General features: G+C 42.9%; 1 protein-coding gene across 1 annotated transcript in view; it reads right to left on the bottom strand.

Annotated features, from left to right (window-relative positions):
- Nucleotides 1–12,118, bottom strand: part of EFCC1 (EF-hand and coiled-coil domain containing 1) — a 77,039-nt gene extending 64,921 nt beyond the window's left edge. The window contains 2 exon segments of the mRNA XM_070735771.1: nt 2,537–2,946; nt 11,306–12,118. Coding sequence (XP_070591872.1) covers nt 2,537–2,946; nt 11,306–12,040 — 1,145 coding nt within the window. The 5' untranslated portion in view covers nt 12,041–12,118.
- Between the last annotated feature and the right edge of the window lie 1,003 nt (nt 12,119–13,121).

Raw genomic sequence — 13,121 nt, 5'->3', positions numbered from 1 at the left:
CTTTCTCTAGACTAACTTTGGCTTCTGGACAGATTAGAAATAAAATAAACAAAGAAATGTGATATAGAGGGAGAAACATTTTCTATTTCCTGTCATTTTCTTCCACAGTCCTACATTTTATGAAGGAAAAATCCTTCCCTCCTATCTTCTTACTTTTATTAAATTAAAAGACTTTGCATCTGATTTAACTCAACAAATTTATCTCCCTTTTCTATGTAAAAAGCACTTATAGTTACCTTTACAGGATAGTTAAATATGATCAGAGAGGGGCGGCATATAAATCCAATAAATAAATAAATAAATATTTTTTAAAAAATAGGAATAAATTTCTGAATCTATATTCTGCATTTTACACTTCAGTCCATTCAAATGCCTTCCACTATCTGGACACACAATGATATCTCATTGCAAGGGATTGCTTTGAATCATAAACTTTATAGATGTTACTCCCTAGCTGTGGATTATCTCTTTGGTGTTATTCTGAAACGGTCTTCCTGGGCAAGCCTGGGTCCATATTTATTTATCAAATTTATCCATTTCCCGTCCCAAAAGGATGAACTTCATGCACAATAAAAATTTGGAAAAGCAACTAGCAGGCAAGAATCCAAGACTAAACCTGATTCCTAAATACCAAGAGTGCTATACACTTGCTAATAAATCCTCCCTTCCTCATGATGTAAAGACAGTTCTTAATTCCCACTTCAAATTATAATGTGAATCAAGTTCTAGTAACAGCAATGGAATCCATCAATGATGTAAGTTAAGAGAACCAACACGTCAATCACAAAAGCATCAATGCAGGGCAAGAAAAAAGTAACATGTAGATTTTTTTTAAAAAAAATTATAATCTGTATTTCATGAAATATTAAAACACATACACACACACACACACACACACACACACACACACACACACCAGCGATAAAAATGACCACGACTTACGATTTTTAAGCTATTCTCCAACTTCAGACAACAATACCTTGACAATGGAATTAACTCATTCTTTAACCCTATAAAATGATTCGAAAGGAACTAATATTTTAACATAGGAAATGGCTAAAACTATTTATGGTTACTTTTGAGCTTCACAGTAAGATGGTAAAATAAAAGAATATTCATATAATATGTCAATGGTATTTCAATCAGTTTCCATAGATCAGCGGCCTCCAACCTTTTTGGACACCGGTTCTGGGGAAGAGAAGTTTTTCTGTGGACCAGAGGGGGCGTGGTTCATGTGCTTTCTATATTTATTTATTAATTGGATTTGTATGCCTTTCTATATCCTGCAGATGGGCCTTTGCTTTGTGTGTGTGGCCCAGTTTCTGGCCTGCTGCAGCCTAGTGTGGTCCATGGGCCAGGGGTTGAGCATCCCTGCCATAGATTATAGCCCATTGCAGCAATAATTCTTCAGGCTTCAGTAGAATAGGACTGAATGAAATTTTCATATTGGGACTTGCTTAGAATATTGTTGCATGTTGTTCTAACATATTCTTTACAACTTAGTATAAGTATTGTTCCCACAGTTAGAAAAAACTGAAAGTGAATTCCTTGTTAGATTCAGTTCCGTATACCTCTTGAGCAAAATTTTAATCCATGATTATGTTGCCATCACTGTTGCTTTAAGGTAAACTGAGGTGTTACAATTCAATGCCAACAATAATCAAAGAAACACATGCATCATCAAATTTAGTTTTAGACATCCAGCACCTTGTCATAGATAGAACACATAAATGGTCATAAAATGAATAAATAATGACATGCCTCTTTCAAACATAGCATATTGGTTATATATTCACATAGTAATATCCATGAAATCCACGAGGACTATTGTAATGGATTTCACCCAAGGAAAACAATGAAAATACATTAATAGATCTATTCATTACAAAGGTAGGATCATAAAGAGATGTGGATCATCATAAGAGCTGCGATGGTGCAGTGGTCAGAATGTAGCACTGCAGGCTACAGTGTATAAGACGCACCAACATTTCCACCCTCTTTGTGGGGAGGGAGTGTGTCTTATACTCCAAAAAATACAGTAGTACTTGCAATACTTTTGAAATGTTTAAAGAAAAGTTGCTCTGTACCAAAGCAAGAGAAATATCAAAGTGCAGTGTTGAATATTAATTTGAAGCTGAGAGTAATCAAATTGTATTGTGGATAACCAATGCCCTTAATGCTTACCAGCTGTGTTTTTTCCCCAAAGGCCTCTCCCATTAGATTATAAGTTACCCTTTCTAACATCCACTGCCACAATACCATTAATAATGCCTGCTAAATTAAATTGTTGACATCTGCTGTTTTTTGTTAATGGCTTTTGGGGATTTTCTTTGGTGGTCTCCACTGTTACTAGGAAATCATGTTTGCTGCTACATTAACTAGAAAGAAGATAAATAAAGCTTTGCAGTAAGTTCCTACTAAGAAAATAACTAAGTACTGTAGCAGCTAATTCTCTACCCACATTTCAGCAAGGGTTCCAAAACCACATTTGCATTTGGTCTGTTACATTTATTTACTTTTAAACTTTCATCCTTACCTATAATACTGTAGTTGAGATTCTAGCCGCTGGATGTAGATCTGCAGTTGGGACATTTTATGGGCTTTAGTTTCTAGCTCCTTTACTTTTCCAAGGCTGTTAAAAATAACACATCTTGCTTCTTCAATTTTCTTCCTCATTTCTGCCTTCTCTCTTTTTAAGCTATGGTTGCAATCTTCCAGGGCTATGAGGGCTTCATGAGAATTCCTTAGTTCTTTTTCCAGTTCTTGGTTAAACTTAATTGCTTCTTCAATTTGTCCATCTCTAGAAGTTCGGATTAAATCAACTTCTTTTAGAATGCTCTGAAGGCACTTGGAAGTCTGAAATCTATTGTTAACCTGTTGTCTCTGGCTGCCTATAAAGCAAGTCCCATTTTTCTTATGCTGTGCGTGGCTCTTCCACAATCCCACCTACAATCATCAGGAGAAAAATGGAAAATATTAATTAGGAGCACATAACTAAGAATGCATGGTATGCAAACAAAATATTGCTTATACCAGTATTGTGTTCATTAAGATAATATATTTAGAAAACCTATGTCTTATTGTGCTTTCAGTAGAGGATAATGAAGACATCAACAAACCATGAAAGGTATTCAATCCAACATCACTGTAACTCAAATTCAGCCATTTTATTTCATAAAGGGCATACAGAGTTAGTTCAACACATTCCCAAAACTTTCTAAAACTGTACAGGACTGGAAGTAAGAGAAGATAGCAAATGAGTACTCAAGAGTGAATGGTCAATGACTCTTTTGGGGGAGGGAGGACAAGGGAGTCATTACTGTATTATGTTTATGGGGCAGAGGAGGAAAAATATTGCTTTTATTGTCCTTGTTCTAACATGTGCACAGTTTAATTTGTGAAAGGGAATATATAGACCTGTATTCTGCATGCATGCCCTAATGTTTTTTCACATAGTGATATCGCCTATACTTGTGATGGGAAACCTATGGTATACATGCCACAGGTGGCACACGGAGCCATCTCTTTAGGCGCGTGAGCCATTGACCAGCTCAGCTCCTTTACGCATGTGTAAATGCCTCCCGCCAGCCAGCTAATTTTCAGGTCAGACAAGGTCATGATTTCTTCTCACTTTCTGCAGATCATGCCTTCCCAGATCTCTGGAGATTACACCCCAGGGCTGATTAGGCAAACAAGGCTCCCCCTCCCGCTCCATTGGGGGAAAGAAGCTTTTCTGCTCCCTCCCATTTGCAGAAAGAGATTTCCTCCCAGCTCTGTTTGGGGATGGGGCTTTCCCCCTCTCCCCTGCTGTTTTGGGATAGGCGGCCAAAACAGGGGGGATCGCGCATCCAGGTGTGGTGGGTAACACATGATTGTGCAAGAGGCAGGGCATGTGGGAGAGGCATTGCATCATCATCATCATTATTATTATCATTATTATTATTATATTATATTATATTATTATTATTATTATTATTATTTATTAGATTTGTATGCCGCCCCTCTCCGCAGACTCAGGGCGGCTCACATTATGGGTGTGGGCACTCTCACACGTGTGACATTGTGCGTGCACACGCTTTCGGCACTGAGCAAAAAAAAGTTCCCCATCATTGACCTATACCAGCTGAAAATGCCCTCCCAGAGCCTCCTGGTGATCCGAAAATCAGCTGGCTGGCACTCACATGCACATTGGAGCTGAGCTAGGGTAATGGCTCACATGCCAGCAGATATGGCTTCACATATAACGTGGCCACATATAATGTCCCGCTTTTGGCAGGACAGTCCCGCCTTTGAACAATTTAACCCATGTCCCGCTGCGTTTCTAAAAAAGTCCCATTTTTTTTAACAAACGGAACATCTGGTCACCTTATTCACATGCCACCTGTGGCACCCGTGCCATAGGTTCGCCATCACTGACCTATACTGTAAGTGAATGCGAGTAACCTATATTGTTCATTTATTAGATTACTATATTCTCCATCTCCCTAATACAACAACTGTGAGCAAATTATAATGTAATAAAATATAATATAATAATATAATGTATATGACAGTAATGGGTTCTTCTGCATAGATATACCTTCCCGCTGCAGGTCTGCGGAGAGGAGCGGCATTCAAATCTAATAAATAATATAATAGGACTCATGCAGAGGTTGCCTATGCCTACTTAGGGAAAATACATGCAGGTTTCCCCACAAATAGTAAAGCAATAAAAGCAGATATAATCCCATTCCCTTCTACACCATTGTATCCACTGCAATACATTCAGAGAGGAGGAACGCATGGTTAAAATTCTCCTTAACAGGAAGAAAGCTGAAAAAATAAACTTGGCTCTTGGGATAATGGGTCATCAGTGGTGATGGATGAAAACAGGAACAGAAATTTGTTCTGGTTACCAAGAGCTATCAACAGTTACCAATAAAGCAAACAAATGAGATGAAATTGTGACTTCAAAATAGAGTATATCATCCAGTCAAAGCATTGTGCTATAGTTGGACTTATTCATTTATTTATGTATCAAAACTATTGCTAAATCTAGATTCATGCTGCAACAGCATACTAAAATAAAATAAACCATTACACAAGAAAAGTAATGTAACACATTGCAAAAACAAGCCAATACTGAAAAATATTTATTAGCTAACACTTGGGTTGTTGAGAGGTTGGCTTTGTATATACAGCTGTTCTCCTAACATTTCTTTCTTGAAATGTGAAAACTCATGGGTTATTTTTTTTATTCAATTGTGCATTTAAAGTTAGTTCCCTGTGTGCTGTACAGCAGCAAGATGTGGCCAGGATTACAAAATTGACAGGATGTAATAAAAGCTAATTTCCTGTTTTGCATGACAGGGTGATCCTATAACAAAAACATGGTGGGTGTATTATTTGGATACTCTTGGATGGCCTATGAGACATTCTAGGAATAGTCTAAAGAAGAAAAGATGGAGGGGGATGAAATAAAGGAGTCATGCTACTACAATAGTAGAGACCTAATGAATAGGAGAGTCAGGTAAAGTCAAGAGACAAGATGGAATTTCCTTGATAGAGGAACGTTAAAGATCCATCAAAAATATTGTGAAAAATACTTTTGCATATATTGTAAGGTTTTGGCTCTTGGTAGGAATATATCCATCTCCAGATGAATGTAAATAACAATTAAAATTTAGAAGTAGATAAAGTGGTTTATTGAAAAAGATGTTTACTAAGTCACAGATTTATTCGAAAAGGTAAAGTATAACCATATGAAAATGCTTCAAACTAGTCTACAGAATTCAGTAGACTTTTGTGAAATAAATCTGCATTTGATAGGTGCTTCAAACAGATTTCTCCTTATGTACCCACCTGTTGGTGAGCAAATACTACTGACCTTACCAGCAATTAAATTTTAATAGGCGTGTAAATGACATTGAATTTTTAAACGCACTAAAGTCAATGTGTTTTATTAAAACCATGAAATTATTTATCACTATGAGCTATGCTATGGGAACTCAATCTTTTTTATATTAAAAAGTGTCGATCTCCTTGTTATTGAAAAGGTGTACAGGAATGAAAATGAATACAAGTCTTCAAATATTAATATTATTGAATTTACATAGCGTATCTTTTTTCAATAGGAAAATACATGTTTTCTTCATCTTTGCCCTCCATGCTTTATTTGGGTTTTCCTTCAAACCAGTCATAGTAGGATTTGCCCATTGAAGTCAATTAATTTTTCAATGGAACCAAAACTATACTTATTCATAAATGTATCAAAGTAAGAAAAGTCATGTAAGAATGCTTTAGTATGAAACTTCAAAAGTGCTTATCTCTGACTAGACAGGTTCATTACTTTGTTTCAAAACTTGCAAACACAAGAGGCAATTGAGATTATTCTAGACAGATTTTTGTAGCTACAGTTCAAATGAATGTTTCATTTGAAACAGGCTTCTCTGAATTTCAAGTAAAGTGCTGTCAACACAACATTCACTTATACTGTAAAGACCACAGTGTTTATGTGCCATGTTGTCCTTTTATCACTGACTAACAAGATTTCAGAGAAGACAAAAGCTAAGCAAACTATTTATGCATCATCCCCAAAGCCAATAACTGTCAGTGACTTTGGGAAATCTTTGTTGAAGAGTCTTTTCAATTTAATTCAATATAAACAATTCAATTTAAAACAATATAAACAGAGCCAAATTTGAATGGAAATTTTAAAAGTCACAAACTTTTTAGAAGGATTCCCATTACAAAAATTATTGCTAACATTCAAGATGGAAAGAAATCAGGATTCTTGAATGTATTACTACTATTTTCTTAGTTAAATAGGATACACGTTTCTCAAAACATACTAAACAAAACCCTCCTAGAAAGTTCAATAGAGCTGCATTCTCCATATGACTTATCAGGAAAAAAAAACCAGGGCTGCTTCTTTGTCACAATTTAGTCTTTCCGCTTCACTTATAGTAGCCCACCAGGACAATAAAACTCACTCCCTAGTATGTAGTAATGATAAGAGTTGGCTTTAGCAGTTCAGGAAATCTCACCTAAGTCAAAGTGCATGCTTTATACACAGTAGAACATCCCAAAGTTTTGCAGGGAAGTGTCGCGTGGAAGAGCCTTGGGCCTCCCAACATTACCCAATTCTCTCTGTTAAGTTGTCCTGAAAGGAAATAGAAATGCCACTGTGGGTTTCCCTCCCTTCTGAATATTTCAATTGGCTTCAGCATCTTTCCCATCCCTGGCTGCAGAGGAGGATGCAGAGAAACTAATAAAGGTAATTACTGGTTTGCTGTAAGTTCACCACATCCAAAATGTGCCGCCTGCCATCCCACTATCCCCTAAGGATAGGTATGCCGCAGGGAAGGCATTTAGGAAATTCACCCATTTACTTTCCCTTAGGTGCCCTTTCCCCCTGGAACAAACTGGATGGTACCTTTTGGGTGAGTATCTGTCACTCAGGATTCATCACACACCAATGCCATCTCATCTGAAAAGCCTTTAATTAAGAACTCTTAATTACAGGCATGGTTGGGGCTCAACTTGGAACTTGGTGGCACAGTGGTTAGGGTGCAGTACTGCAAGCTGCTTCTGCTGACTGCTGGCTGTAGTTCACAAGTTCAAATCTCACCAGGCTCAACGTTGACTCAGCCTTCCATCCTTCCGAGGTGGGTAAAATGAGGGACCTAGACTGTTGGGGGCAATCATTGAATCATTGAGTCTGTCATCTGCACCTCTATAACTGTCTGGTTTGGTTCTGCAACTCAACATGACCGACACAGACTTCAGAGGATAATCAGAACTGCAGAAAAAACCAATTGCTGCCAACCTGCCTTCCATTGAGGACCTTTATACAGTGATCCCTCGATTTTTGCGATCTCAATCTTCGCGAAACGCTATATCGCGATTTTTCCCACCCGATGACGTCACTCTAGGTCCCCGGCAGTCGAGTTTCAGGCCCGGTTACAGCACGGAAACCGCTTTGGTCGCGTTGATGGATGATCTCTGGCGGGCCCGGGACAGGGGTTTATCCTCTGTCCTGGTGCTCCTTGACCTCTCAGTGGCTTTCGATACCATCGACCATGGTATCCTTCTGCACCGGCTGGAGGGGCTGGGGGTGGGAGGCACTGTTCTGCAGTGGTTCTCCTCCTACCTCTCTGGCCGGTCGCAGTCGGTGTTAGTGGGGGGTCAGAGGTCGACTCCTAGGTCTCTGCCTTGTGGGGTGCCTCAGGGGTCGGTCCTCTCCCCCCTGCTATTTAACATCTACATGAAACCGCTGGGCGAGATCATCCAAGGACATGGGGTGAGGTATCATCAATATGCGGATGATACCCAGCTTTACATCTCCACCCCATGCCCAGTCAACGAAGCGGTGGAAGTGATGTGCCGGTGCCTGGAGGCTGTTGGGGCCTGGATGGGTGTCAACAGACTCAAGCTCAACCCAGATAAGACGGAGTGGCTGTGGGTTTTGCCTCCCAAGGACAATTCCATCTGTCCGTCCATTACCCTGGGGGGGGAATCATTGACCCCCTCAGAGAGGGTCCGCAACTTGGGCGTCCTCCTCGATCCACAGCTCACATTAGAACAACATCTTTCAGCGTTTGCCCAGGTTCGCCTGGTGCACCAGTTGCGGCCCTATCTGGACCGGGACTCATTGCTCACAGTCACTCATGCCCTCATCACCTCGAGGTTCGACTACTGTAATGCTCTCTACATAGGGCTACCTTTGAAAAGTGTTCGGAAACTTCAGATCGTGCAAAATGCAGCTGCGAGAGCAGTCATGGGCCTACCTAGATATGCCCATGTTTCACCATCACTCCGCAGTCTGCATTGGTTGCCGATCAATTTCCGGTCACAATTCAAAGTGTTGGTTATGACCTTTAAAGCCCTTCATGGCATCGGACCAGAATATCTCCGAGACCGCCTCCTGCCGCACAAATCCCAGCGACCGATTAGGTCCCACAGAGTGGGCCTTCTCCGGGTTCCGTCAACTAAACAATGTCGGTTGGCGGGCCCCAGGGGAAGAGCCTTCTCTGTGGCGGCACCGGCCCTCTGGAACCAACTCCCCCCGGAGATTAGGACTGCCCCTGCTCTTCCTGCCTTCCGTAAACTCCTTAAAACCCACCTTTGCCGTCAGGCATGGGGGAACTGAAACATCTCCCCCTGGGCACGTTTAATTTATGCATGGTATGTCTGTGTGTGTGTCTGTTAGCATATGGGGTTTTTAATATTTAAACATTTTAAACTTGCCTGATTACCCATGATTTGTTTCTACATGTTGTGAGCCGCCCCGAGTCTTCGGAGAGGGGTGGCATACAAATCTAAGTAATAAATAAAATAAATAAACTCTCTTCCTTTCTCATCTTTCTTTCTCTCTCTCTTTCTCTATCTTGCTTCTTCCTCTCTCACACTCTCTTCCTCCCTCTCTCATCTCTTTCTTTCCTTCTCTCTCTTTCTCTATCTCTCCCCCTCTTGCTCTCGAGCGGGCGGGCGGCGGGCGGGCGAGCGGGCAGCAGCGAGGAGCCAAAGATCGGGGTTTCCCCTTTGCGTGGGCAGCGGGGAAGACCCAGGGAAGGTTTCTTCGGCCGCCCAACAGCTGATCTGCTCGGCAGCGCCGCAGCAGCGAGGAGCCGAAGATCGGGGTTTCCCCTTTGCGTGGGCGGCGGGGAAACCCCGATCTTCAGCTCCTCGCTGCTGCGGCGCTGCCGAGCAGATCAGCTGCTGGGCGGCCGAAGAAACCTTCACTGGGTCTTCCCCGCCGCCCACGCAAACTCCACCATCTGCGCATGCGCGGCCATGGAAAAAGGGTGCGCATGCGCAGATGGTGTTTTTACTTCCGCACCACTATATCGCGAAAAATCGAGCATCGCGAGGGGTCTTGGAATGTAACCCTTGCGATACTCGAGGGATCACTGTACTGCACAAGTCAAAAAGAGGGCAGTGAAAATATTTACTGACCCCTTGCATCCTGGACATAAACTGTTTCAACTCCTACTCTCGAAATGTTGCTACAGAGCACTGCACACCAAGACAACTAGACACAAGAACAGTTCCCCCCCGAATGCCATCACTCTGCTAAACAAATAATTCCCTCAACACTGGCGAACTTTTTACTAAGTATGCACTACTATTACTACTAGTTTTTCTCATCATTCCTATCACCCTTTTCCTCCCACTTATGACTATAACTTGTTGCTTGTATCCTAAGATTTTTATTCATATTGCTTCTTCATTGCTTATTTGACCCCTGTGACAATCATTAAGTGTTGTACCACATGATTCTTGACAAATCTATATTTTCTTTTATGTACACTGAGAGCACATGCACTAATGACAAATTCTTTGTGTGTCCAAGCACACTTGGCCAATAAAATAATTCTATTCTATTCTATTCTATTCTATTACACTGCTGGTGTTGGGGTACATAGATGCACACGTCTGAAACCAAAGACAAGCCTTTAAAGAAGTGAATGATATAAGATCAAAGCTCCCTGTGAAGTGATAGGAAGTGCATGTAGGTACACATAAGGAAGTAGGGATTACCCTATATTTCCCCCCATCTATTCTATTCTATTCTATCTATCTATGTACGAGGCTGTTCCAAACTTTAAAGAAATAGGCATATATTAGAAATGGTAAGGTGGCAAGTTCTTACAAATGAAGCTACATTACTTCCAGTAATGACATGTGGCTCTAGTGTGGTTCTGCTTGGATTAAGATGGTTCTTGAAGCCCTCAAACATTAAGTGTTGTACTTCATGATTCTTGACAAATGTATCTTTTTCTTCTATGTACTCTTTCCCTTTTACCCTCTTACCTTTTCCTAAGTTGTTGAAAACTCACTTGTGCCGCCAGGCATGGGGAAATTGACACCTCCCCTAACTACTTGGTTTATGTATGGTTTGATTGGGTTGTGTGATTATTTTATTACAAGGGTTTTTAAATTGTGTTTTAAACATTGGATTTGTACATTGTTTATGATTGTTGTGAGACGCCCCAAGTTTTCGGAGATACAAATCTAATAAATTATTAGTATTGTTGTTGTTGTTGTTGTTGTTACTCTGAAAGCATCTGCGCCAAAGACAAATTCCTTGTGTGTCCAATCACACTTGGCCAATAAAGAACTCTATTCTATTCAATAGTCTGACTCTGCAAACCGCTTAGAGAGGGCTGCAAAGCACTGTGAAGCGGTATATAAGTCTAAGGGCCAGTGCTAGACTTTCACGCCCACCCTGGCGGCCTAACCGGCGTCCGGCCAAGGAAGGCTCCACAGCTCCGAGGCTCCCCGCTTTCCAATCCCTTCGGGCTCCCCGCCCCGCCCCGCTCACCTGGAGCGCCAAGCACCGGGCGTCGCTGCTCTGCAAAGCCGCCCTCATGTCCTCCACCAGTTCGCGCAGGCTGGCGTTCTCGTCTTCCAGCTTGACGATGCGGTCCTCGGCTTGCTCCAGCGCCACGATCTCTTCGTAGCATTCCCGGGAGCACGAGCCGGGCGCCGAGGAGGAGGAGGAGGAGCGCGACCGAGCGCCGCCGCTCCGAGAGCAGCCCCCGCCCGCTGCCGCCGCCCCCCTACGTCCCGCCGCGGCTTGGTCCCGCCGGCGTCGGAGCGGGCTGCGGAGGCGAATCTGGGTCTCGATGTGCTCGCTCTCCTTGCCCAGCGGCAGCCTGCTCACCCCCGGGACGGCCCGGTCCGGCAGCTTGCAGCCGGCCTTAGTGCTGAAGTAGCCGCACAGCTTGGCGTGGAACTGTCGGAAAGTGAGCTCGGGCGAAAGGTCGTCGCAGAGGCCGGCGCATTCCTCCGGGTCGGCGGCCGCCTCGTCGCCGTTTTGCAGCCCCAGCACCAGGCAGAGGCTGTGGAAATCCTCGCCGGGGATCTTGCCGTCGCCTTGGCAGTCCAAGTGGTGGAAGATCTCCTGCAGGTACTGATCCAAGCCTGTGGCCAGCACGATGATCTCGTTCTCCACCCCGCGATCCAGCCCGTAGTGATAAGCCAAGGCGCTCACCAGCCACTGGGTTCGGCGGGCTGGCCGGCTGTAAGGGTCCCACGCCTCAGGGGGATCCATCATCTTCGGTCGCTCCCGCCGCCGCCGCCCCCTCGCCGCTCAGCTCGCGCTTCTCTTCAACCATTCTGTCCCGCTTGAATCGAGTTTCAGCCAGCCACGCCCCCTTCTCCTGCCCCCCCTCCCCTCCGCCATCGAGGACCCGCCTCCTGTCCGGGAGAGCGGAGGGGTTTAGGTGGGCGCCTCTTCTAAGGCTCTGGAGGCGCGAGTGGGCATGCGTGGTGTTTCCTCAGTGTTCATGAGTTTAAGAAAGGCTCTTTGCTTAGACTCGGAATTCTACGGAAGGAGCCGTAAAGTAGACTAGGAATTTGTGTGGGGAAAACTTTCAAGAGAAGACATTGATTGTAACGAGGCCATCTCCAGAAGGCTAGCCTTTATATACACTGCACAAAAAAAATAAAATAAAGGGAACATTTAAACAGCACAATATAACTCCAAGTAAATCGAACTTCTGTGAAATCAAACTGTCCACTTAGGAAGCAACACTGATGGACAATCAATTTCACCTGCTGTTGTGCACATTCAACTTTGTACAGAACAAAGTATTCAATGAGAATATTTCATTCATTCAGATCTAGGATGTGTTATTTGAGTGTTCCCTTTATATAAATATAAAACCTTTATATATAAATATAAAATCTACAATCTATAATCTACAATATATTACAGTGGTACCTCTACTTAAGAACTTAATTCGTTCAGTGACCAGATTAAGTAGAAAAGTTTTTAAGTAGAAGCAATTTTTCCCATAGGAATCAATGTAAAACCAAATAATGTGTAGAAACCCATTAGGAAAGAAAGAAAAGCTTGGAATTTGGGTGGGAGGAAGAGGAGGAAGAAGAGGAGGAGGAGAGTCGCTGCTGAAGGAAGAAGATGAGGTGAGGAGAATCAAAAAAGTCCAAAACTTTAAGACTTTTTTTAAAAAGGAGGGACTCTGAGGCGGAGAGGAGGAGCACGCACCTCCCATACATCCGGCGCAAGGCTGCCTCCCATACACTGCAAGGTTGCCTCCCACAGGCGGGTGAGGGGGGGAACCTCCCGGTCCTTTGACCGAAAGGCTGCTACTGTTGCTGCTGCTGCTGCTGCC

The sequence above is a fragment of the Erythrolamprus reginae genome, chromosome 2 (assembly GCF_031021105.1).
Source record: "Erythrolamprus reginae isolate rEryReg1 chromosome 2, rEryReg1.hap1, whole genome shotgun sequence".
Classification (NCBI taxonomy): Eukaryota; Metazoa; Chordata; class Lepidosauria; order Squamata; family Dipsadidae; genus Erythrolamprus; species Erythrolamprus reginae.
Note: the sequence above shows the minus strand (reverse complement) of the source record. Positions and strands in the feature narration are given on the sequence as shown.